The 27,094-nt window shown below is 42.4% G+C and overlaps 1 protein-coding gene across 1 annotated transcript in view; it reads left to right on the forward strand.

The window, feature by feature from the left end:
- LOC124606069 overlaps window positions 1–25,657 on the forward strand; it is a 114,525-nt gene extending 88,868 nt beyond the window's left edge. Inside the window, exon 6 of the mRNA XM_047138032.1 lies at window positions 23,464–25,657. Within this exon, the coding sequence (XP_046993988.1) occupies window positions 23,464–24,491 (1,028 nt within the window). The 3' untranslated portion in view covers window positions 24,492–25,657. The remainder of the gene's footprint in view (window positions 1–23,463) is intronic.
- The last annotated feature ends 1,437 nt before the right edge of the window (window positions 25,658–27,094 follow it).

Genomic DNA, 27,094 nt, shown 5'->3' on the forward strand with positions numbered 1-27,094 from the left:
ACACACACTGAACGGGGGGGGGAGCAATCGTGTCGCTGTGAGAGCGCTTCGCGCGCACACGTCAGTATGGACAAGCTAACCTACGTAGTGCAGGTGGAACAACACATGTCCGAGGTCGTTTCACGCGTATGTGGCGTCCGTGAACTCGGCACCTGTACACAGTTATCGGGAGGCGAATCATATGTGGCACAACATGCGTAATTGCTACATAAGTGTAAAACTTGCTTACCTGAAGTTTGTGTATCCTGTGCCATGCAACAGTTGGCCATGTACGGATGAAACACAATTTCAAACCACTGTAACACGTTCTACTTTCATGGCCACAAATAGGATACGGACGTAAAGGATCAAGAAACGAACACATTTGTACTGTAAATGTTACGTTATATTTACACAGACACGTGTTGTTCAGAGGAGGTGTACTACGTACGAATAGGGCATAGGCATTAGTTTACAGTTTACATCATCCTGGATGTTTTTACAATGATTCTGAACTAGCAACTCGATATTTGGTGTGAAATTACTGGTCATAGGCGCACTGCACCAGTCAGATAAACACCAGTAAGACTACTCAGAAAATAAGCTTCGATTTTGTCAGTTTCATTATGGAGAAAACACTTGTTGTCCCAAAAAAATATACTCACGAGCAGCTATTTTAAATAACAATGGAAACTATTCACGTGGGAAATATTTGTAGAAGCTTTCAAGGGTTCAGCAAACGATTGTATTGAAAGTCAATGAATTCGAACTGAATTACAGAAGGCTTAGCTGCAAAAGGGGTCACAGAAAGGTTGACATCTTATTTCAGTCCTCATTACTATCAAAAATGCTTTCGAGAGACTGTAGCACTGTTACAAACCCACCAAAGTGTTCTTTGAGCCTCTCCTGTTGAAATTGTTTTCACTGACGACTAGTGCAACGCTTGGGAAGTGTACACACGACATTTCTGACAGTTTCTTTGTCCGCAAAAGCAGTTTTCTCTTGAATGCCAAAATAGTCTCAAACACTTCGCTAATTACTTTATTTCTACCTTGCAAAACTACGTTCACACTATTCAGATGCTTGGTTACGTCAGTTAAAAACACAAGGTCTAAAATCTACTGTGGGTCGTCCAATTCTTTCACCGGTTTTCCTTTCGCATCCATGAATATCGCTATATCTTTACGTAAATTAAAAAATCGTTCTAAAACAACACCTCCACTCAAACAGCGTACTTCACAAAAATATGGAACATTGCCGTATTAATACTCGAGACCTGCCAGGAACGATTTGAAACGTCTGTGTCCCAAACCGTGCGATCTGAGAATGTTAACTATTTTTATAACCACGTCCATGACGACAACCAGTTTGACAAATTTTGCTAGCGAATTAACACGGTGATGAACGCACTGTATTGCTGGTAGTTCCTGCTGGATACCGACGGCTTTCAACTTTTTTCGTGTCAAAGCAACGACACCAAACTTATGACCAATCATTGCAGGAGCCCCATTTGTTGCAATCGATGGAAGTTATCCCAACATAGCTCGTATTTCTCTATTGCATGTTCTACGCACGTAAATATACCGTCGGCCGTTGTTGTGTAATGCATTGGCACTAAATCGAGGAGTTCTTCAATCACATTAAACTGAGGATCAACTTCTCGCAGAAAGACTGTAGGTTGAGCAACATCACATACATCAGTGCTTTCGTCTAATGCTAATAAAAAGAAAACCAAATCTTTGATCCTGTTTCTCCGTGTGCCGTTTCTTCAATACGCCTGCAATCCTTTCTCCGTGAAAGAGCAACAGTTTCGAAAACAGGAAGACAGGCTGGGCACAAAATTGTTGCGGCAGCAACAAAACATTGTTTCACAAATTCTCCGTCGCCGAAGGGCCGTTCTATTTTAGCTATTTTAAGAGCTACATGATAGCTTACTCTCATCGCTGCATCGTTGCGGATGATAAGGTTCTCGTCCTGTAAATACGTACTAGGAGAATGTAAAAGAGACGAAAAATGCACATAACATATTATTAATAACAATAATAATGTGACTCAATGTCATAATTATCTACATGTATACGTATTCAGTTCCATAATTTCAAAAAATGTGTGTGAATTCCTTAGGGAACAAACTGCTAAGGTCATCGGTCCCTAGGCTTACACATTACTTAAACTAACCTAAAGTAACTTATGCTTGCAACAACACATACACCCATGCCCGAAGGAGGACTCAAACCTCCGACGGGAGGAGCCGCGCAATCCGTGATATAATGCGTCAAACCACGCGGCCACTAAGTGCGGCAAAATAAGTTTGGCGTTTCTTTTTTCATTGTTCAAACCGACTATAACCTTCTCGTGGAGCAGTTGATAATGTCGCTTCACATTGTACTTCTTCCGCGAAGACGATGTTGTATGCAAATCAATCACTGAGGTCCGCTTTGCGTTTCAACAGAAAAGTACCCTTCTTCCCACTGTGGATGAAGAGTATGGTTTCAAAGGACTTTCGTTTCAACGATTTTGACTCCTCCTCAGCCATTTTCCACCCACTAGTTCTGTTTTGTCACAAATACCGAACGCGATGTCTACACAGACAATAGAAACTACAGGAAGTAAATGAACCGAGTGGCTCCGCACGGTTCAGTGACGTGCGTGGCTAGGCGAGTGGGAGAAAGCCACGGGCAGGCCTTGCAAGCATTTGCGAGCGCCCGCGCTAGCGAAACGGTATTTACAGAGCCCTGACGTGCAGCCAGGGGACCTATTCTGTATCGTTCATACCGATCGGTGTAATAGGTTAGTCTCGGTAGTAACGTCATTTTCGGTTCATTATCGAAATATCCTATTCAGTAAGCTTCTGAGACTTGTTACCGAACGGTCCTCCCACCGATTTTACGACAATTGTACCGAGAGGTTTTGGATTTCGGTCTGGCCCTGTAGATTGGTGAGCTGTGTTTTATGTACACCTATAATTTGTTGTTTTAAACATATTTAGCGATTTTAGCTTTGGATTTAGTGATTGTGTTACTAAAGAATCACCAGAGGACGCATCCGGTTGTAAAATGAGTTCATAATTGACTATTTTCCTTTGTTAGAAATATGGTTAGGTTGTTAATGTGAATGACTACATAAAAAAAACGTTTTCGGTCAATATTCTCTCAAAATACGTGTTATTTTTGTGCAAGTAAGAGTTTAAAGATCATTAAATATCAAGACATTGGCGTATATTACATGAGTGTGAACTGACGTTACTAGTACCTTTGTGTACTTTTTCCCACAAATGGGTTAGTTATTAATTATCGAAACGTGTTTGGAACTTTCAAGTAACAATGGAAAGCAATTATGTGAAGCCTGATATTGGAAACCTTCCAAACTATCACGCATTTATGACTTACGTAGCACCCTTTGACAACGAAGTCAGTCTACATTCCTCTAAAGTCTACACAATACTACCAGAAATGAGTATCTGTTGTTTGGCGCGGCCAAGTGGTAGCCGGCACGGTAGCTCAGCGTGTTCACTCAGAGGGTTTAGCTACCCTCTAAAATAAAAAAAACTGAGTGACCGGCTCAACGAACAACCTCAACGAATGTCATGGGACGTCCGCCTCGAACATATACAACGAACACAGACCACAATGAGATTAAAAAAAAAAAAGTTGTTAGCGCGCGGGAATGAGATGCAGAGATCGATTCAATAGAACACGGGTTCGCGCATGGGTGGACGCAAAAAAATTTTTTTTCCTCTTCATATATCCAACACGTTCTGAGACATTGTTACTCGTGTAAGTTAAGATCTTTCTGCAATAATCGTTATTACTCACATGTAAGAGCGCACTTCCTGAGTAATGATTTCGTGATTTCTGTGTGTCTAAAATACCAAATATTGTTGGACATGAAATTGCTGGTGAAACAACTGACAGTGACCTTTATATTTTTTTGTCAGAAATAATACACCATTTTTTCCGAATATGTAGCGATTTCCGAGTATGCGTTTAGACAGAAATCTAAGAGCACAACTTAAATTACTGGGAATGTAACTAGCAGCAGTCATCTTCACAATCTTGCTTGTCACAAGTATTTATCTGCGATCGAATTCCCAACCACAGTAGACAGAGATAAAAGATCTCTGCCGTAATATTTTTAGACTGTAGCACAATATAAGAAACATTTTCATTCATGAGATGCATGTTATAAACTTCGACGAACTGCAGGAGCTCTCGAAAATGTGGTTTTTTTTCAATTTTGTTTTTAAGACCCAAATCGTTGACGTATCATATAGGGGGAAGTGGGCTACTTAATCATTTGGATCTCTAGGAGCGAGTTATAACCACATTCTGTTTATCCTCTTATTCTTTAAAACTCTCAGAATCAATTTTTCGGGTATTTTTATAGATGTATTAGTACAATGTGGTACTACACACTATTCCTAACTCATTTTCCGAAACTTAAAATCCAAAACACGATGTCAGTGTGAATGAGAGTAAGAGACATAATGCTGCATTTACGACAATTTGCAGAATACAGACAAGTACGCTATCGTTATTATGCATGCATGGAAACATGCGGTTAGATAAACTGTAAAAATTTTTATGCATTTCAGCTGAGAATCATGCAAATGGATATACTGCGCCTGATACTGTTAAGGGGAGTCGGAGGTGGTCAAATCCAAAAAATTACGATTTTTTTTTTTTTTTTGCTACCGAAAATTAATTGGAACATTCCTCTTTAATGTAAACTTTGAATTATTGTCCTACTCGCCCTAGAAGTGGAATTATTACCATTTTCCCCCACGCCTGCAGAGGAAATGGGCGGCCGCTGAATGCATCTAACACCCTCTCGTGACTTCCTGGCGAACTGCTTGGGATTTTCTCGGCCTGTTACGCATATAGCGCCTTATGTTACGCATACAGCGAGTGTGCAAGGGTTGGCTACATTGTTTTCTGTGACAAATGAAGCGCTAAGAGCGCGGAACATCATCTCTTTGCTGTTTACCGTTTCGAATTAGTTCAGTGTTGCGCCTGTTGTTGGTAGTATTATACTTCTTGTGTAATGCGTTGTTCTGGTTACGATGCCACGTTTTAGTAACCGTGTATATAAGAAGAGGAAGAACGTAGGGAAAAGAAAATTAACACTAATACCAAGTTGCGATACTACAATTACTGAAACAGTGTGTTCTTCTGCTAAGCAACACATGGCCGGCCATAGCCCTGTGACATCTTCTAGCAAGAAGCTGACTGGTGGAAGTGACAGATTTCGTGAATATGTTAGTGACAGTGATGATATTAAGGAAGTAATGAATATTGGATTATTATCTTCTGTGCTGAAAGAAAGTGTTCTGTGCAAAATGTGTTCAAATGTATCAGTGGGACTAGAGATAACAAAGCACTGGTTTAGCTTGTGAGATGAAGATAATCTGTGCATGTTGCAAGTATCAAGTGACTTTCTACAATTCACATGCCAGTCTCTTTGGTGAAAATGGACGATCTAGAGTGTTTGATGTGAATGTTCGACTTGTGTATGGTCTTCGATCCATTGGAAAAGGGTCTGCTGCTGGTAAACTGTTTTGCGGTATTATGAACTTGCCATCGCCTCCAAACAAATTTGGGTACTACTGTGAACTGGTAGGATCCTCTGTTGAAGATGTGGCTTTGAAAACCATGAAGGAAGCAGTGGAGGTCTGTAGAAATGAACGGTGGTTCTAGGGATTTGGTGGTGGCATTAGATGGTTCCTGGCAAAAGAGGGGTCATAAATCCCTGAATGGGGTTGTAACTGCTACTTGTGGTGATGGTGCAAAAGTGATAGATGTTGCAATATTATCAAAACATTGTAGGTGCAAAAATAAAATCAAACGAGAGCACAGTGGAACCTGTGAGGCAAATTTTAGTGGATCAAGTGGAGCAATGGAAGTGGATGGAGTGAAACAAATTTTTGAACGTTCAGTTCCCAGATACAACGTTAGGTACAAATATTACCATGGGGATGGTGACTCCAAAGGTTTCAGGACTATAGGGGAACTGAAACCATAGGGAAACGAATTTGTAGTTGAAAAGTTGGAATGCATTGGGCATGTGCAAAAGCATATGGGTGCACGGCTTCAAAGGCTCAAACAAACTTTGGGTTCAAGTAAGCTCAGTGATGGAAAGACAATAGGAGGGAGAGGCAGGCTTACTGATGAGGTGATTGAACGTCTACAAAGATACTATGGGTATGCTATAAGGCAAACTGCCCAAAAGATTCCTGGCGCAAATATAATGCAAAAAAGGACTATGATCACAAACATGTTTTGCCAGCAGCTGTGATAAATGCAATAAAACCAATTTTTCATGACTTAGCACAGCTAGAATTGTTACACAAATGTCTACACAGAAAGACGCAGAATCCTAATGAGAGCGTAAACAATTTGATTTGGAAAGTGATTCCTGAAAGGGTGTTTGTAAGCATAAAAACACTGCACTTTGGCATTTATGATGCAATAGCAACCTACAACCAGGGGAACAGTGTGAAGTGTGAAGTTCTGAAGGCATTAGGATTTAGAGCTTGGGTGAATACTGTACGAGCACTAAGAAATATTGACAGAGAAAGGATAAGAGGAGCAGAAAGAAGAGAAAGGCATATGAAGTATGATGGAACAACAGGCCAGAAAAGAAGACAGAAGAGGAAGCTTTTGGAGGATGAAGATGAAGACCCTGATAATCCATCCTATAGTGCAGGAATTTATTGAGAAACTTTGATAGCCATTTCCCATAAATTAAGATTTTTCGAATATAAGGAACATTTTCTCAAAATCCACTCAAGCTAGAGAGATGACATGTTTATACAGCACTCCTAGTGGTGAAACTTACATTGTAACACAGCCATTTGGCAATATGTTCAGTAGTTTCATTTCAGTTTAATTATAAAGCCATTATTTGTAAAAAAAATTTGGGCCATTAATAAAAATAATAATTGGAAGGAACTAGAAAAGATACTCCAAAATCCCTCTGTCATAACTGCAATACTAAACCACTCTATATGTAAAAATAAAAAATTCAAATTTTTCTATTTGGTAGTTTATTCATAAATGTTCCTCAAACTTAGTGATTTTAACATGGGCAGCATAGGCACCTCTGGCTCCCCTTAAGGAAGAGGCAAGGGCGATGAAGGCGGGGACTTCAGCTCGATGGGATGTGGCGTCATGCGTTATGGCAACGTAAATGCAATTTTCGGTACTTGGAAGAATAGCGCGCCTGTGTCGTCTGTTAGCCGCTTTGTGTTCGTGGCGCTGTGAGCGCTGCAGTGCGCATGCGGGGATCTGCGGCCGCTTGCTTTTCATTGGCTTGCGCAACACAAACCGACAACAGTTCTTCAGTTCTCTAGACCCGAACGGTATCGCTACCGAAATGCATACTGAATAATGCAGGGACTCTAATTCGAGTACTAGACCGTTCGGTGCTCTTGAATACCGAAACGATCTGCAAAATGGCGGAAAGATACAGAATAGGCACCCAGGTAGGGGCACGCCCACTCTCACACGGCTGACTGTGTGCACTTCGGCTTCACCTCAGCAACATTCCATTCATATGCTGCCTCTGTAATGTTCCCGGGGCAGTGTTTAGAAGTGAATTGTAAACCTGGCCACTCATTTCATCCATATATACCAGGTGTAGAAGTATGAAACCGGAATGTCCCTACAGACGGTGCTAGCCGTCAGTATAGGGCCCGTGAGACCGCACCTACAGCGCCATCTGTTTCCTGTAACGGCTGACGACGGATGTCAACAAACAGTAACCCAAGTTCGATGCATCGCCATGAGTTTCAACCCGTAAACATTTCCACTTTTGCGCCTACGAACTACGATTTGCGGACAGCATTGGTTCCCTGTTATCATTTGAAGAAACGCATCGAATGCTTGTCAAGGCTTTCGCCGAACATGATCTTGGAAAAACACAGTGTTCCGAATGGTTCAAAAAGTTTTGACGTGAGAAACGACGAGCGCGGGAAACCACTGGAGTTCGAAGACAACGAATTGCAGGCCTTGTTGCATGAAGATGGTACTCAAACTCAACAAGAACTCGCGGAACAATTTAATGTGACGCAGAAAGCCATTTCTCTTCTGTTGAAAGCTGTGGAATAGGTGCAGAAAGTGCTAAAATGGGTTCCGCATGAACTGCATGAAAAACAGCAAGCAAATCGAAAGAGCACTTGTGAAATGCTGCTCGCCAGATACAAAAGAAAGTCGTTTCTCCATTGAATTGTGACAGGCGATGAAAAATGGATATATTCTGAGCATCCTAAGGGTGGTAAATCATGGATGAATCGAGGCAAACCATTGACATCCACTGCAAGACCAAATCGCTTTGGAAAGAAGACAATGCTCGATGTTTGATGAGATCAGAAGGGTGTCATCTACTATGAGCTGCTAAAACCTGGTGAAAACTTTAGCACCGATCGCTACCAACAGCAAATGATCGATTTAAATCGAGCATTACGTTAAAAAGCAACCGGAATATGGAAAACAGTAACACAGTCATATAGCTCCATGATAACGCCCCATCACACACAGAAAAACGGGTCAGGGAAACTATCGTGACGTTCAGTTGGGAAATACTAGGGCATACGGCTTATTCTGCAGACTTGGCTCAGCCCTATTGTCATCTATCTGCATCACTGGAACGCCCTCTTGCTGAAAAACCCTTTAATTAGTATTAAAATGGACGAAAATGGTTCGCTGACTGGTTCGTTTCAGAAGAACTGTCTTTTTTTTGGCGTGGCATTCATAGCCTGCCGGAAAGGTGGGAGAGATGTATAAATAGAAATGGAGATTATTTTAAATAAATTTTTTTTTCAGTTTCAAACAACAGACGTGTAATTATTGCAACCAAATTCCGGTTTCATACTTCTACACTTGGTGACAAGCACAGAAATCAATGTGGGACGTACGACGAACGTATCTGTTAGGACAGTGCGGTGAAATGCGGCATTAATGGGTTATGGCAGCAGATTACCAACGCGAGTGTCTTTGCTAACAGCTTGACATCACCTGCTGCACCTTTCCTGGGCTCGTGACCGTGTCGGTTGGACCCTAGACGACTTGAAAACTGCAGCCTGTTCAGATGAGTCCCTATTTCAGTTGTTAAGAGCTGATGGTAGGTCTCGAGTGTGCTGCAGACCCCACGAGGCCGTGGACCCAATTGGTCAACAAGGCACTGTGTAAGATGTGGTGCATCCATAATGGCGTGGGCTGTGTTTGCTCGGAATGCCGAGTTCTGTGGCCCAACTGAACCGGTTATGTTTGGCTACTTGGAGACGTTCTGCAGCCGTTCATGGACTTCATGTTCCTAAACATCGATGGAATTCTTATTGATGACAATATTCCATGTCGCCAGGCCACAATTGTTGACGACTGGTCTGAAGACCATTCTGCACAATCTGAGCGAATGTTTTGGCCACACAGCGAACATATATGGGACATAATCGGAAGGTCAGTGCATGCCCAAAATTAACCCCGCACTGGCAACAGTTTTGCAGTTAAGGACGGCTATTGAGGCAGCATGGCGCAATATCTCTGCAGGGGACTTCCAACGACTTGTTGGGTCTATGCCACGTCGAGTTTCTCCACAACAAAAACAGAAGAAGGTTACGTCACGATATATATATATATATATATATATATATATATATATAGGGTGGTCCATTGATAGTGACCGGGCCAAATATCTCACGAAATAAGCATCAAACGAAAAAACTACAAAGAACGAAACTCTTCTAGCTTGAAGGGGGAAACCAGATGGCGCTATGCTTCGCCCGCTACATGGCGCTGCCATAGGTCAAACAGACGTCAACTGCGTTTTTTTTTTAAAAATAGGAACACCCATTTTTATTACATATTCGTGTAGTACGTAAAGAAATATTAATGATTTAGTTGGACCACTTTTTTCCCTTTGTGATAGATGGTGCTGTAATATTCACAAACGTATAATTACGTGGTATCACGTAACATTCCGCCAGTGCGGACGGTATTTGCTTCGTGTTACATTACCAGTGTTAAAATGGACCGTTCACCAATTGCGGAAAGGTCGATATCGTGTTGATGTATGGCTGTTGTGATCAAAATGCCCCAACGGGCGTGTGCTATGTATAATGCTCGGTAGCCTGGACGACATCATCATCCAGGTATCCGGACCGTTCGCCGGATAGTTACGCTATTTAAGGAAACAGGAAGTGTTCAGCCACACGTGAAACGTCAACCACGACCTGCAACAAATGATGATGCCCAAGTAGGTGTTTTAGCTGCTGTCGCGGCTAATCCGCACATCAGTAGCAGACAAATTGCGCGAGAATCGGGAATCTCAAAAACATCGGTGTTGAGAATGCTACATCAACATCGATTGCACCCGTACCATATTTCTAAACACCAGAAATTGCATGGCGACGACTTTGAACGTCGTATACAGTTCTGCCACTGGGCAAAAGAGAAATTACGGGGCGATGACGGATTTTTTGCACGCGTTCTATTTAGCGACGAAGCGTCATTCACCAACAGCGGTAACGTAAACCGGCAAAATGCGCACTATTGGGCAACGGAAAAACCACGATGGCTGCGATAAGTGGAACATCAGCGACCTTGATGGGTTAATGTATGTTGCGGCATTATGGGAGGAAGGATAATTGGCCCCCATTTTATCGATGGCAATCTAAATGGTGCAGTGTATGCTGATTTCCTACGTAATGTTCTACCGATGTTACTACAAGATGTTTCACTGCATTACAGAATGGCGATGTACTTCCAAAATGTGGGTGTCTGGCACATAGCTCACGTGCGGTTGAAGCGGTGTTGAATAGCATATTTCATGATAGGTGGATTGGTCGTCGAAGCACCATACCATGGCCTGCACGTTCACCGGATCTGACGTCCCTGGATTTTTTTCTGTGGGGAAAGTTGAAGGATATTTGCCATCGTGATCCATCGACAACGCCTGGTTAACATGCGTCAGCGCATTGTCAATGCATGTGCGAACATTACGGAAGGCGAACTACTCGCTGTTGAGAGGTTTGTCGTTACACGTATTGCCAAATGCATTGAGGTTGATGGACATCATTTTGAGCATTTGTTGCATTAATGTGGTATTTACAGGTAATCACGCTGTAACAACAAGCGTTCTCAGAAATGATAAGTTCACAAAGGTATATGTATCACATTGGAACAACCGAAATAAAGTGTTCAAACGTACCTACGTTCTGTATTTTATTTTAAGATACCTAACCGTTACCAACTGTGCGTCTAAAATTGTGAGCTATATGTTTGTGACTATTACAGCGCCATCTATCACAAAGTGAAAAAAGTGGTCCAACTAAAACATTCACATTTCTTTACGTACTACACGAATATGTAATAAAAATGGGGTTCCCCATTTTAAAAAAACGCAGTTGATATCCGTTTGACCATTGGCAGCGCCATCTAGAGGGCCAACCGTAGCGCCATCTAGTTTCCCCCTTCAAGCTCGGCAAGTTTCGTTCTTTGTAGTTTTTTCGTTTGACGCTTATTTCGTGAGATATTTGGCCCGGTCACGATCAATGGATCACCCTGTATGTATAAGCACAGAATCGTTTAACTTTCTCTTTAGCAGAAAATCTGTATAACGTTACCTACCAGACAGGCATCTCAGGCCCGTGTTATTTAAACTGACACAAACCAACACTATTTTGACTACTTATGATTTGAACCACTTTTGATGTTTAAATAACTTTAAAATAATTTTGTTTATTGTGAATTTACATTTTAAAAAACGTAAATTTTACACTTTCGCCAGCGACTTGTTAAATATGTATAGCTTATTCTCGTTCTACATCGAGTATTTTTATAGAATAATTCCTATTGCAAACAACCTTTCTTCTCTTCACAATAAGTACATTTTCTCCTTTTCTTAGCTGGAGGTTTAGCCGCCATTTCTGGATTTGGTGATACTACTGGATTCATTGACTATTGCTTTGCCAAACTGCTGGTGAAAGTGCGACGTCTCATTGTTTCTTTTTTTATTGTGAATGCAAAATGGTTCAAATGGCTCTGAGCACTATGGGACTTAACTTCTGAGGTCATCAGTCCCCTAGAACTTAGAATTACTTAAACCTAACTAACCTACGGACATCACACACATCCATGCCCGAGGTAGGATTCTAACCTGTGACCGTAGCGGTCTCGCGGTTCCAGACAGTAGCACCTAGAACCGCTCGGCCACCCCGGCCGGCTTTGTGCATGCATTTTTTACGCGTACTTCGATCGTATTGAAGAAAAATACACCAACGATCTACGTATTGTTTTTCTCTTCATACTGTAGCAATCAACAAGGTTTTCAAAACATTCCCTCCAAGTTGCAAGTTCCTGGTTTCTTCCTCCTCCCCCAAACAAACGTAAGCAGTAGCTTGTCGCACTGTCACAAACTGCCCAAAACTTTATTTCATGTCTACCAGGTTTTGATGGTATGCACGGTCACGCACCATCCTGGAATGCAGGTAACCCTCAAGATAAGTTTCCACATATCAAAAACTTCTGTGATTGGTCCCAGTTTGTCACTTGACATACAGGGTGTTTCAAAAATGACCGGTATATTTGAAATGGCAATAAAAACTAAACGAGCAGCGATAGAAATACACCGTTTGTTGCAATATGCTTGGGACAACAGTACATTTTCAGGCGGACAAACTTTCGAAATTACAGTAGTTACAATTTTCAACAACAGATGGCGCTGCAAGTGATGTGAAAGATATAGAAGACAACGCAGTCTATGGGTGCACCATTCTGTACGTCGTCTTTCTGCTGTAAGCGTGTGCTGTTCACAACGTGCAAGTGTGCTGTGGACAACATGGTTTATTCCTTAGAACAGAGGATTTTTCTGGTGTTGGAATTCCACCGCCTAGACCACAGTGTTGTTGCAACAAGACGAAGTTTTCAACGGAGGTTTAATGTAACCAAAGGACCGAAAAGCGATACAATAAAGGATCTGTTTGAAAAATTTCAATGGACTGGGAACGTGACGGATGAACGTGCTGGAAAGGTACGGCGACCGCATACGGCAACCACAGAGGGCAACGCGCAGCTAGTGCAGCAGGTGATCCAACAGCGGCCTCGGGTTTCTGTTCGCCGTGTTGCAGCTGCGGTCCAAATGACGCCAACGTCCACGTATCGTCTCATGCGCCAGAGTTTACACCTCTATCCATACAAAATTCAAACGCGGCAACCCCTCAGCGCCGCTACCATTGCTGCACGAGAGACATTCGCTAACGATATAGTGCACAGGATTGATGACGGCGATATGCATGTGGGCAGCATTTGGTTTACTGACGAAGCTTATTTTTACCTGGACGGCTTCGTCAATAAACAGAACTGGCGCATATGGGGAACCGAAAAGCCCCATGTTGCAGTCCCATCGTCCCTGCATCCTCAAAAAGTACTGGTCTGGGCCGCCATTTCTTCCAAAGGAATCATTGGCCCATTTTTCAGATCCGAAACGATTACTGCATCACGCTATCTGGACATTCTTCGTGAATTTGTGGCGGTACAAACTGCCTTAGACGACACTGCGAACACCTCGTGGTTTATGCAAGATGGTGCCTGGCCACATCGCACGGCCGACGTCTTTAATTTCCTGAATGAATATTTCGATGATCATGTGATTGCTTTGGGCTATCCGAAACATACAGGAGGCGGCGTGGATTGGCCTCCCTATTCGCCAGACATGAACCCCTGTGACTTCTTTCTGTGGGGACACTTGAAAGACCAGGTGTACCGCCAGAATCCAGAAACAATTGAACAGCTGAAGCAGTACATCTCATCTGCATGTGAAGCCATTCCGCCAGACACGTTGTCAAAGGTTTCGGGTAATTTCATTCAGAGACTACGCCATATTATTGCTACGCATGGTGGATATGTGGAAAATATCGTACTATAGAGTTTCCCAGACTGCAGCGCCATCTGTTGTTGACAATTGTAACTACTGTAATTTCGAAAGTTTGTCTGCCTGAAAATGTACTGTTGTCCCAAGCATATTGCACCAAACGGTGTATTTCTATCGCTGCTCGTTTAGTTTTTATTACCGTTTCAAATATACCGGTCATTTTTGAAACACCCTGTATGTTCACTTTGGGCTGCTACATTGTCAGACCACGACATGTTAAGAATAGCATATAAGTGGTTGCGAGATTCAATGGTCAGCCATTCTCAACACTCCAAAGCTAACTGATATCTTCATGTCAAGATCAGAACACCAAGAACTTTTTTCCTATTTCATGCAGATATATATCCATCCATTCCTTGTAACGAATTCGACCTACCTTGTTGGTCCTCATGTACACATTCTCAATGAGTGGTACACGAAAGAACAACATAAAACGAGACTCTTCATCATCACAGACCTCTATCGAGTACCTTGTAGGTACCTTTCAGAAATTCCAGCCTGAAGGACTGTTGCCCCTGTTGTATTCTCATTACGAGGAAACAATAAGTGGAGAACCTGCACTGAATTGTTCATGTCCTCGCTGTAAAGGGATTCTTCATGGTCATTAACATCTTTGTGTTGTTGTGAATTTTCAGCGGCATCTACCTCATTACCATCATTATTTGAAAATTGAGATACACTAGGTGGGTTTTCTAAATTACAAGACTGCTACAACAATTCCATTATCTCCTCATCTGACAGACCTGTTCTCCATAACATTTTCATTTGGTAGAACAGACAATTGTTATGGAATAACGCACCACAGTAAAAATGTGCTTATCACAACGAGGACTGTTGAACGAAAGAATAACAATGAGAGTCAACATTAGCAAATGATGTAGCAGACGCTGTACAGACAGACATCTAGTTGTTTAATAATGGCTTGTAAACTCACGGGCTTGCGATGTCCGTACGGGAGGAAACGTGAAACATCACTTTAACACAAAGGCACAGGTAAATTTCTATAATTGTATTCCAAAATTATGACTAACAAGACAAATTATGAAAAGTACTAAAAATTCATTTAAATAAAATGTATAGTTACTGACAGAGAAGATAATAAATATCATTGACGGGCCTCTGAAGCCCGATAGTAGTTAAAAGGTTAAACACTGAGAGCTGCTAGAAAAGTAGACAAGATAAATTTGAAAAAGTTACAAAATTACTAAAGACCCTTTGCTCTACATTGCAATGAACAGCCATTTGGATAACACCTGAAATTACTATCGCTTTTTGCTTCTAAAGCCGTTGATGTTACTTGTATTGCGTTCTGTTATTGTCGATCCGTTGCAAATATTCCTCACTCCTTCTTTCCTTGTACTGTTCCTTCTGCAATTTTACACGGAGCAGGTTCACCCATATCGTCTTACATAGTTTTTCCTTCAGTCGCTGGAGTAAAGGAAGAAGAAAACGCATTACGCCTACGAAATTCACAGGCTGGAATTTACAAATGTTCAGTCGATACAAAGCAAATAAACAATTAGTGACAGTAGACAAGATAAATTTGAAAAAGTTACAAAATTACTAAAGACCCTTTGCTCTACATTGCAATGAACAGCCATTTGGATAACACCTGAAATTACTATCGCTTTTTGCTTCTAAAGCCGTTGATGTTACTTGTATTGCGTTCTGTTATTGTCGATCCGTTGCAAATATTCCTCACTCCTTCTTTCCTTGTACTGTTCCTTCTGCAATTTTACACGGAGCAGGTTCACCCATATCGTCTTACATAGTTTTTCCTTCAGTCGCTGGAGTAAAGGAAGAAGAAAACGCATTACGCCTACGAAATTCACAGGCTGGAATTTACAAATGTTCAGTCGATACAAAGCAAATAAACAATTAGTGACAGCCTTTTATTTTAATCAAACGGTTAGTGAGTGAGAGAAAGGTGTAGACCAATTTTTGTGTGTGTGTTCTTGTTCCGATGATCAAGCTTCAGAGTGGTTTTATGGAGATCTTCACTGTAGTTGCTTGTCAGCTACGATCTTCATTTCAGCATTAACTGGTAAATGCCATACAACGTGTGATCTGCCTGATACACGGTGGACCCGAACGCCATCGACAAAATCTGTGACATTGTTCAGCGATATTTTCTCCGTATTTCGACACAAGGTGTAAGGTAGCTTAATTATTCATGTAGCACACCCGTACATATTTTTATTAACACTTTTATGCTCTCATAGTACTCGCCATGTCTATTAACAGAAATGAATGGGTCACTGAGATGTTCTTTCCATAATTCGATTTACTACTGGCAAAACGCATGTGTAGCCTCACACACAGCCTACGGTCAGGCTCGGAACTGAATTAGCTCTTCACGTCTGTTCGTGAGAAGCTGAATTTTTCCGTTTATTTGGCACGTACGCCTAGCAGAGAGATGGCGGAGTGAAGTAAGAAGACGACCTTCGACATGGCCACAAATGTGTAGCTCGCACTGTACCAGAATTGCAACTTACGAGTGCCCACGTAACTAGGCCTGTTAAAACGTCCAGGCACCACGCCGGCAAAGCACACGAGAAAAAGGAGGAAAAATATAAATAAAATAAAACTGATAACTACTCGAGGACAGACACACTAGAATTCTATCCAACCTCAAAGCTCTCAGAAGGACACAGATTCCTACGAACGCTATACGAGCAACGATGTGATCAATAGTCACATGCTTGATCGAACTGGTAATTCTACCTCCACGCACTGTAGCACACCTTAGATCAAATGGATCTTATTTACTTTAAGCTTATATTGCATTGTATTGTATGGAACTGGGGACCTAGAAACGCCCCACAGTCAATAGCCCACAGTGGTACACAATCCCACAACAGGCTACAACAGTCCATTCACCCCACCGCCACCCCACATTAAGCGAGATGAAATTTAGGTATTACCACCACTTTATATCTCTACTCTTCGGGTGTTGGCCTCTCGTGTAGCCACTAGCAAATGTTAAATGTAAAGTCACTAGTCACTTTTACTACGGAGACAATGACAGCAGTTGTATTTTCCGCTTTAAAATGTTCAACTAGGGCGGTGTGGTGTCGGTGGTTACGTCACTAGCAGTGCTTATGTGAAAAATAAGCAGTCAAATTCATCTCTGATCTATTTTTTCCTGTGCTGGATTCGCAGATTCAGAAAATCTTCGAGAATAATATTAGGTAAGAAATTACTCCACATACACAACAGTGTTACTGTCCCGTAGTGCGATTCTATACTTAAAAAAAAAATACATTACCTAACCAATTGCAGTATCCGAATTCACCGGAACGTGCACTACCTAGTATCACAAGCAATGCAACACTAACCACTTCGCGGTTCTAGGCGCTACAGTCTGGAACCGCGCAACCACTACGGTCGCAGGTTCGAATCCTGCCTCGGCCATGGATGTGTGTGATGTCCTAAGGTTAGTTAGGTTTAAGTAGTTCTAAGTTCTAGGGGACTGATGACCTCAGATGTTAAGTCCCATAGTGCTCAGAGCCATTTGAACCATTTGAACCACTAACCACTTCAGACAAAATTACTTAAGTCAAAACTTTAGTATCGTCGCATTTTAACGACCCACGAATTATATTATTAAATACTGAGATAGTATGCAAGAAACTCTTGACTAAGTCTGTACAAAATCAAAATCACTTGACTTTTCGTCGAATGTCACACGAAATACAAGGAGCCAGTCTCTGACTAAATCCAGAAAATAATTACACTTATCATGCCCTAGACCATTTAATGCACTCTTCCAACCTTGCATTCGAAATATATTTCAGTTCAAGAACAGAGTCCTATATCTCTTCCATAAAATCGCGGAAAGCTGCAGACTGACGGAATAACCGATACAATTTTGCGCTAGGCAGGAATCGATAACGACTCTTAAGGTGTCCCAACTCCCATGCAGTAAAACATACCCTGATCAGCCGGAACATAAGGCCGTCTACGTAATAGACGGCATGTCCACATTTGGCACGGATAACAGTGACGACGTGTCGTGGTATGGAAGCAATGAGGCCTCGGCAGGTCGCTGGAGGGATTTGACACCACATCTGCACACACAAGTCACTTAATTCCCAAGGGAGGGGGTCTTGAGCTCTGGCGCCACGATCAATCACATCCTAGATGAGTTCGATCGGGTTCAGATCTGGCGAGTTGTGGGACTGGCACATCAACTGCAGCTCGCCACTGTGTTTCTCGAACCACTACATCACATTCCTGGCATTGTGACATGGCACATTATCTTGTTGAAAAGTGCCACTACCGGTGAGAAACATAATCGTCATGAAAGGATGTACGTGGTCTGCAACTAGTGTACAATACTACTTGACCGTCCTGGCGCCTAGACGAGATCCACTGGACCCATGAATGGCCACATGAATGTCCACCAGAAGATAATAGAGCCGCCGCCAGCTTGTCTACATTCCGAAGTACAGGTGTAACAGAGCTGTTACCCTGGAAGACGACGGATTCGCGCCCTCCCAACGGGACGATGAAGAAGGTATCGGGATTCACAGACAGTGCAACGCTCTGCCACTGTGCTAACGTCCAGTGCCGAGGGTCACGGCGCATTTCAGCTGTAGTTACCGATGTCGTGGTGTTAACATTGGCTCATGCACGGGTCATCAGTTGTGGGGCCAGCAATGGGGGTTTCAGTGCACTGTGGGTTCAGATACGAGGGTCACTCTAAAAGAAATGCACAATATTTTTTTTTAAATCCATCTTTTATTCTACAGGTTTGAAAGTTTTACAGTGTGTAGATACATACTTTAGGAACAATATTTTCATTTCTCCACATCATTTTCCATCCCTCTCAACTGCCTTACGCCATCTTGGAACCAGCGCCTGTATACCCGTATGGTAAAATTCTGTACCAACCTGTTGGAGCCACTGTTTGGCAGCGTGCACAAGGGAGTCATCATCTTCAAACCTTGATCCACGAAGAGAGTCTTTCAGTTTCCCAAAGATATGATAGTCACATGGAGCCAGGTCAGGACTTTAAGGCGGGTGTTGTCCATCCGAGTTTTGTGATCGCTTCCATGGTTTTTTGACTGACATGTGGCCGTGCATTGTCGTGTAACAGCAAAACATCCTGCTTTTGCCGATTTGGTCTAACACGACTCAGCCGAGCTTGAAGTTTCTTCAGTGTCGTCACATATGCATCAGAATTTATGGTGGTTCCACTTGGCGTGATGTCCACAAGCAAGAGTCCTTTGGAATCGAAAAACACCGTAGCCATAACTTTTCCAGCAGAAGGTGTGGCATTGAACTTTTTTTTTCCTTGGGTGAATTTGCATGATGCCACTCCATTGACTGCCTCTTCATCTCTGGTGAAAAATGATGGAGCCATATTTCATTACCTGTCACAATTCTTCTAAGAAATTCATCTCCACCATTCTTGCACTGTTCCAAAAGTTCACTGCATACCGTTTTTCTTGTTTCTTTGTGAGCAACTGTCAACATCTTGAGAAACCACCTGGCACAAACGTTTTTAATGCCGACACTTTCAGTATTCTGCAAACACTTCCTTCTCCTATCCCAATGTAGCGTGACAATTCGTCCACTTTGATGCATCAGTCAGCAGTCACCAATTCGTTAACTCTCTGCACATTGTCTGGAGTGTGTGCAGTACGAGGCCTGCCGCTGCGAGGAGCATTCTCAATTTTGCCGTGCCTGCTTTCATCACGTAACCTGCTTGCCCACCGACTAACTGTACTGCGATCGACAGCAGCATCTGTGGATGTTTCCCACTGTCTCGTTTTCACAGCACAGGAATTCTGTGACAGCACGTTGCTTCTGACAAACGTCAAGTGTAGTAGCCATCTTGAAGACATGCTGTGACGGCGCCATTCACGGAAACAGGTTGTTGAGCTAAGTTTGAAAAAAAGCGGGAAGGATGTATCTACACACTGTAAAACTTTCACAGATGCAAAATGAAAACTGTGTTTTTACAAAAATAGTATGCATTTCTTTTGGAGTGACCCTCGTACATTGCACCCTGCAGAGCATTAAAGTCTGATGTAAGTTGCGCCACAGTTCGCCGCTTGTTCTGTTTTACCAGTCTGTCCAGCCTATGACGACCGACATCTGTAATGGGGTTTGGCCGCCCAACCTTACAACATCTGGACGTGGTTTCACCTTGGTTTCTACATGTGATGAAGACACTGACCACAGCACTCCTCGAACACCTGAAAAGTCGTGCAGGTTGCGAAATACTCATGCCGAGCCTCCAGGCCATCACAATCTGCCCTCGGCCAAAGTCCGACAGATCGCGCGCCATCCCAGTTCTACAGATGGACGGCACGCTTACTGATACTACATGCACCGTTAGTGTCTCTGACTAGCAGTCATTCGTCACCAGGTGACACTGCCGTCACTTGGATAGGTTTATACCGATAGTAGTTCACCGGTCTTAATGTTCTCGATGATCAGTGTATGTCGTCTACCAAGCCAAGCTCGCTGTCTCCTTAGCTCCTCAATAGTGACTGACTGAAACCCTCGTCAGTACCGTACGTGGAGCATTAATTGAGACAAATGTAGGGCGCTGCTGTCATTTCTTAACAAGTAAAGTAAGAATCTCGTGGCCATCAGTTGCTCTTCTAATGGTCAGCTCGCCCAGGATGATACGAGGTGTGGCTAGAAAAAAACCGGACTAGTACTGGTGAAACAATAAAACGAATGCAATAAGGCTGAAAGTCGCGTGGCCTGTCACGTGACTCTCGCTCCGCCTACTGCTCGAGTTTCATCTGCCTCCTGCACTCAGTCTGCCCGTGGCGTCTGTTTTAAGTAGTTGACGTTTTGTCTGTGCATCGGAAAATGTTGAGTGTACAGAAAGAACAGCGTGTTAACATCAAATTTTGTTTCAAACTAGGAAAATCTGCAAGTGAAACGTTTGTAATGTTACAACAAGTGTACGGCGATGATTGTTTATCGCGAACACAAGTGTTTGAGTGGTTTAAACGATTTAAAGATGGCCGCGAAGACACCAGTGATGACACTCGCACTGGCAGACCATTGTCAGCAAAAACTGATGCAAACATTGAAAACTTCGGTAAACTTGTTCGACAAGATCTCCGTTTAACAATCAGAGCAGTGTCTGAGTTAACAGGAGTTGACAAGGAAAGTGTTAGGCAGATTCTTCATGAAAGTTTCAACATGAACAAAGTGTGTTCAAAAATGGTTCCAAAGTGTCTCACAATTGAACAGAAGGAACGCCGAAGAATGATTTGTTCTGACATCCTGGAAAACATTGAAAGTGATCCCACCTTCTTACAAAATGTTATTACTTGCGATGAATCGTGGTTTTTTACTTACGATCCCGAAACTAAACGCCAATCGATGCATTGGAAAACTCCTGGTTCTCCACGACAAAAAAAGCACGAATGTCAAAATCGAAAATCAAGGCAATGATGATTGTTTTTTTTTGACATCAAAGGGATTGTGCACATTGATTGGGTACCAGAGGGACAAACAGTGAATCAGCATTACTACATTAGCGTCCAGGCTACCCTACGTGAGCGAGTACAGAGAAAACGGAACGATTTGTGGAGAAAAAAGTCATGGATCCTTCACCAAGACAATGCCCCAGCTCACAGTGCGTTGTCAGTGAAGACGTTTTTGGCAAAACACAACATTCCCATCTTAGCTCATCCACCCTACTCACCTGATTTGGCCCCCTGTGACTTTTTTCTTTTCCCTAAAGTCAAGTCAGCTTTGAAAGGAACTAGATTTGAGACTGTTGAAGCAGTAAAAGAAAAAGCGACGGAAGTAATGTATGGACTTACCGAAAATGATCTGCAGCATTGCTATGAACAGTGGAAAATTCGTATGGAGCGGTGTAGAGACCGAGGAGGAGAGTACATTGAAGGAGATAACATGAAATTGTAAATAATTGTAAATAAATGTTTTTCCCAGCATCAGTCCGGTTTTTTTTCTAGCCGCACCTCGTATCTTGCGTGCCCAAGCTCTGCTGTCAACCAACGGTGTTCGGATGATCTTTGGTGTGTCTGCACAAATATTTCCATTGCTGGACACAGTATGGGTTTTTCTAGAACATATGTATCAAGATAGACTTTAGTTGCAATGAAATGCAACTTATCTTACTTCTTGGTTTCTATTACAATAGACTGGAACGATGAGATTGTATCGTGACGACACGAAAACTGGTAAAAATAATTTTGAACCGTCACAAGCTTAAATTGGGCTTCAGGGCGGAAGTTGCCTCCACTCTCACTTTCCCCTATTTTAACGTGACGCCAGCTAGCAAGCGCTCGTGCAAAGATGCGAGATCTACGCGAAGGAATATCTCCTTTACTTAAAAGCAGCCGTTGGAAGGCTGCAGTGGGAACTCGAGAGACACAATGTCTCAGCGGTTACTTAGGAACATGGCTAGAAAGATGGTTAGCTTCTGTTGTTTCCTCCGTGTAATGATAAAACCTAAAATCTCCCTCTTGGAGACGCTCTGTCGAAATCTTGAATTGTATTGGGGCGGTGGTCGCAATCTCGGCAAAACCTGACTAGAGATTAGACAGCACTCGGAATCATTACCGTCATTGGTGAATGACTTGGAGCTTTTCCAAAATTAAAGAGAAGTTAGAATTTTGGCTGAATACTCTTGAGTAAGACAAGGCAGAAATTGTGCCAACAAAGCACAGCAAGATGCAACTCGTTGCTCCATATTGTTGTTGGATAAGTCAATCAAAAACATTGGCCTAACTCCTTTCATTTCAGTATTTGTTTTAATGTGGTTAAACGTAGTGAACTGCATCGTACCCTTGCAGATTTACAGAGTAACTGTGTCACCATGGATGCACAACTCCAACAATGCAATACTGAAACAATACAATTCAAGACTAATAACAGTGCTTTTGTTAGTTTCAGGATAGTCACATCAATAAACACTGTTTATTTCCCGAACGGCACAAAGTCAGGACGGATACGGAGACTTCTCTGATACCCTGTAGATGAAATATACTTGTGTAGTATGCAGTAATGTTTGAGAAACAACGTTTTTCTTTACTTTAAAATGAACGTAACTAGTTACAACCTGAAGAACAATTTCTTTTTTGAGGTTACCGGTTTGGTCTGTTTTAGACCATCTTCAGATCTCATACCATGATGGTAAGCTGTGGCGGTGAACGGAGCAAGTACCACAACTCTAGCAGTTAGCTGTAGTGAAGGTGTAGCGCCTGTTCCGTTCACCATCAGCACCTAACATAAGGTCTGAAGATGGTCTGCACCGAACCAAAACCGGTAACCTAAAAAATAAAAAAGTTTCTTGCAATTGTAACTATTTATGTTCATTTCGTGTTGTGTTATTTAACAAATCTCTGATATACGACTTTCTGAATATTAGAATTTTTGGTAACATTCCGTCTTTTGAGGTAATAATCCCTGGAAATTTGTTGGTTGCGACTTGTTCTAACCATTGATCAACGATAATTCAGTTCCACAACTCCTAGTCTAATCGTGTAGAGGAGACTTTGATTTCAGCTTCCTTCAGTGTATGAGCACCACCTACTTGCTGTGACTATTTTGCAGATGAGGAGTGGCAGCTGGAGGACAGAAGCAATGCTACCCTCTCCGTGGACACTGGCTGCATGCAGCTGTTGGCGAACGCTCTGGACCACCCCACGTGTCCACTGGAAGACCTGCCACCAGAAACCATCAGGCAGCGCGAGCAGTGCCGTATACAGCTGTGGGAAGACATGGTGCAGCGGTCGCCCCACATACCCGTCACCAGTTACCTGGCCTACACGCAGAGGGCGAACGTCAACCTTTGCCTCTTGGCCTGGATGACAGTCAACTCTTTCAGCATTTGTCAGGACGTCCCCTTTAGTATGATGCAGTCCGTACATGATGCTCGCTGCTATTTCGATAGTCCTCACGACCAGTCGTGTCTGGAAACGAATGCTACAGATGCCATCTGCTCTGTTTCCAGAGCTATTCTGTTGGTGAAGTGTCGTGATTTTTCCTTCTATAATAGGCTCGAGGTATGTAGCGTCCATCTTTATACAAATGGATCAAACTCAACAACGGACAAGTTATCAGGGCTAGATGGGTACGCAAGGGCAACAGAAAGAAGACTGAACTACAAAGATAGTCTAAGCAGTGCCACCTTGAAATACAAGGATTTTAAAATTGACATCTTAAAACCTTTAGAAATCTCGTTTATAGCCGTGAATATTATTTTCCGCTTTCTGACTGCTGGAGTGTACATATACCTTCCCCAGTTACGTAATTTGCCTGGAATGATATTCCTGTCCTTCCAGATTACAGGCATAATCCAGATCCTGTGTTCTGAGGTCTTGTATCGTATAGCTGGCGTCCCGGACTTGTCTATGGCAGTGCTGGTCGACAGCGCCCTCGCGCTCCTCGGCTGTATCTGGCTAAACTCATTCTGCTACCAAATGCACGCATGCGTTCGCCATCTGAGGCTTCCTAACGACCATCTACCTGCTGAAGCGAGAAAAGTATTATGCCGTCAGGTGTTGTATGCACTAATAGCATGGAGTACATTATGTGCAGCAAGCTTTGGAAAAGACGAGCAGATATCACCTGATCCATAGTCGGATAATATTCCTGGCGGGTATTTCCCTGTCGATAGGTTTCAATTTGATCTGTCTTGGACTACTAGGATACATGTACCTACGTACTAAGATATCCTTGACTGAACTCCAAATTTATAGTAACGACAAATTTGGCTCAAAGAGACAACTTCTTTACGTATCAGTTAAGACTACCATCTTAAGTGGGATATGCATACTTATTAGAATTGGGTTCCACCAGGCTGAAGGTATAGCACAGTTCGTATATTACGTGCATATTGCTACCATGGTTCAGGGACCACTGCTGTTCGTTTTCTTCATTTGTAACGAAGCAACACTCCCTCTTCTCAAGAACAGACTACTGGCTTGTTGGAACCCACACATCATCAGTCTGGAGCAAGAACTGTGTTCAACAGCTGAGAGAAATCTGGCTCGGAGGGAAAACAAACTGTCTGTGACTGCAGAATCCTCTTTGTAAAATGTCCAATAGTATTCTTCTCAAAGGGCTGTCTTCATCGTAGACCATACTAAAGCCAGCGATCAGTCGTAAGAATTGTATCCAGCTGGTGTGACAAAACTAATTGTGCCTGATAGCGTACAACCCGTGCCTCCGATTTCTAATTGGTTCTTTGTACATAATTGCATGCTTATTTATACATGTTAGACTCATTTTACGTATTTTAATGCACTGAGAGCAAGTAATTAATTACTATAATTGATTATGCGTGAAGAAAGTTTTTCTCCTGCGTCTTCTACTTCGATATTTTTATAAGAACATTTTATAATACTTAACATAGGTCAAAGGCGAAAATAATGATGTAACTTCCTATATACGGTAAATTATTTTAACCATCGTTCTCTAATGCAAAGCCAACCGAATGAACTCTTACAAGGCGTTTCCAGGAATCTTTGTTCTTTCGCTGATTCATACGAAGCTTTTAAAAGACGTCTGCATTTATCTTATATTGAAAACTGCATAATCGTTCAGTACATAATTAACTGCGCTGTTATACCTCGTCCTGCGTCTCGCTGCATGTGGAATGGCACGAGTTTTCATGTTCGACTAGTACAAGCTGCCACTGTTTTCTGAAACTTTTACGTGACTTTCACTTCTGGTACTTCATGTACCTGAAAATTATCATATTGTACCACATTTAACTATATTTTGAGACAGATTTTTTTATCATGTGTTTACTTATTTGTTATTGTTTATGATAGGTGAAATATGAAAATTATAGATATGTGCATAAAAGCTATACATGTGTATTATTTTTAATATAAGTACTATGCCAACATAAATAAACAGCAATGTAAAATTATAGGAAGACGAAGATGAAGACGACCTAGGGTCAGTAGCGTATGGAAGGGCGTGTAATGGCGTATGTTAGGCTGATTAGTGGCTCGATTCAAGAGGGCGGGGAAAATATTTATAGTAAAGAACACAAAAAAACTGTCAGTATGAAATATTGTTTGAACTGAACGCAAAGTATTAAAGACAGTATTACACCAGACTAGAGTAATGGCGTTTGTAAGATGGGATGGCGGTTTGTTGAGCTAGAGATACATAAACGAAGTACAGAAAATGTTAAAATTAACTTACATGCAAATGAAACCGCTGTCTGTTTGAAGTTAATTTCCCACCCAACTGAACACCCTGCCACAAACGCTACTACATAGATTAGATTTTCAGACATTGTCGAATTACAGCACTCATCACTCATTTGCCAGCCAACAATAATATTAAAAGCGATTTAGTGATATTTAAGAAGGAGGAGTTGCCCTATTGGATACAGCAGAAGCAGACATTCGCCACTCGCCATTCTCATACGTCACGAGGCGGGTGACAGGTGCAGCCTGCCGATTCCATTATTCATCAGAAAGAAACACTGACGGCGGAAGCCAAACAAACTATGTCACTTGCACATACCAAATGTAGCAAGCGTTAATATTGTGAAAGAATATGTACATCTTAAAGACTTCCCTCTCGTATTCCTGGTGGAAATTATTTTAGAAACATTCTCGCAAGCGAAATTACTTCCACAGTTTTAACTTAGTGGTACTGTATCAATTGGACCACTCAGAGAGGCACTAGGTGCGAACTACACTCATGTTTAGAAAAAAACAGAACACCTTGATTGACTAGAGAAAGGACGTTCATATTCACAGGACATGTTCTACAGAAATGTTTAACATATCAGTCTCCTCGGTTCAGCATGTGTCCTGTTGCCTAGTACATACAGGGTCCGCCACTCGCGCTGATAACTTGTTATATGCCCCATGGCATCGATGCGTATAAGGCGCGAATGGCGTCCTGTGGTAGTGCAATCCATGTTACATTCACCAGGTTCTGTGGTTCACCTGCGGTGGTAGACATTGGGTCACAGCACTGCAGCTGTTGTTTCAACATACCCCACACATTTGCGATTGGTGACAAGTCTGGTGATCTGGCGAGAGAGGGCAAAAGGCCGACATCCAGTGATCCCAAGAAGGCACGTGTTCATGCAGCAGCATGTGGTCGTGCATTGTCTTGCTGAAAATCGCTTCTGGGATTTTGTGCAGAAATGGTATGGTCACATGTCGCAGGATGTCATTAACGTATATCACACTGGTCACAGTGCCCTGGT

Source organism: Schistocerca americana, chromosome 3 (assembly GCF_021461395.2).
Source record: "Schistocerca americana isolate TAMUIC-IGC-003095 chromosome 3, iqSchAmer2.1, whole genome shotgun sequence".
NCBI lineage: Eukaryota > Metazoa > Arthropoda > Insecta > Orthoptera > Acrididae > Schistocerca > Schistocerca americana.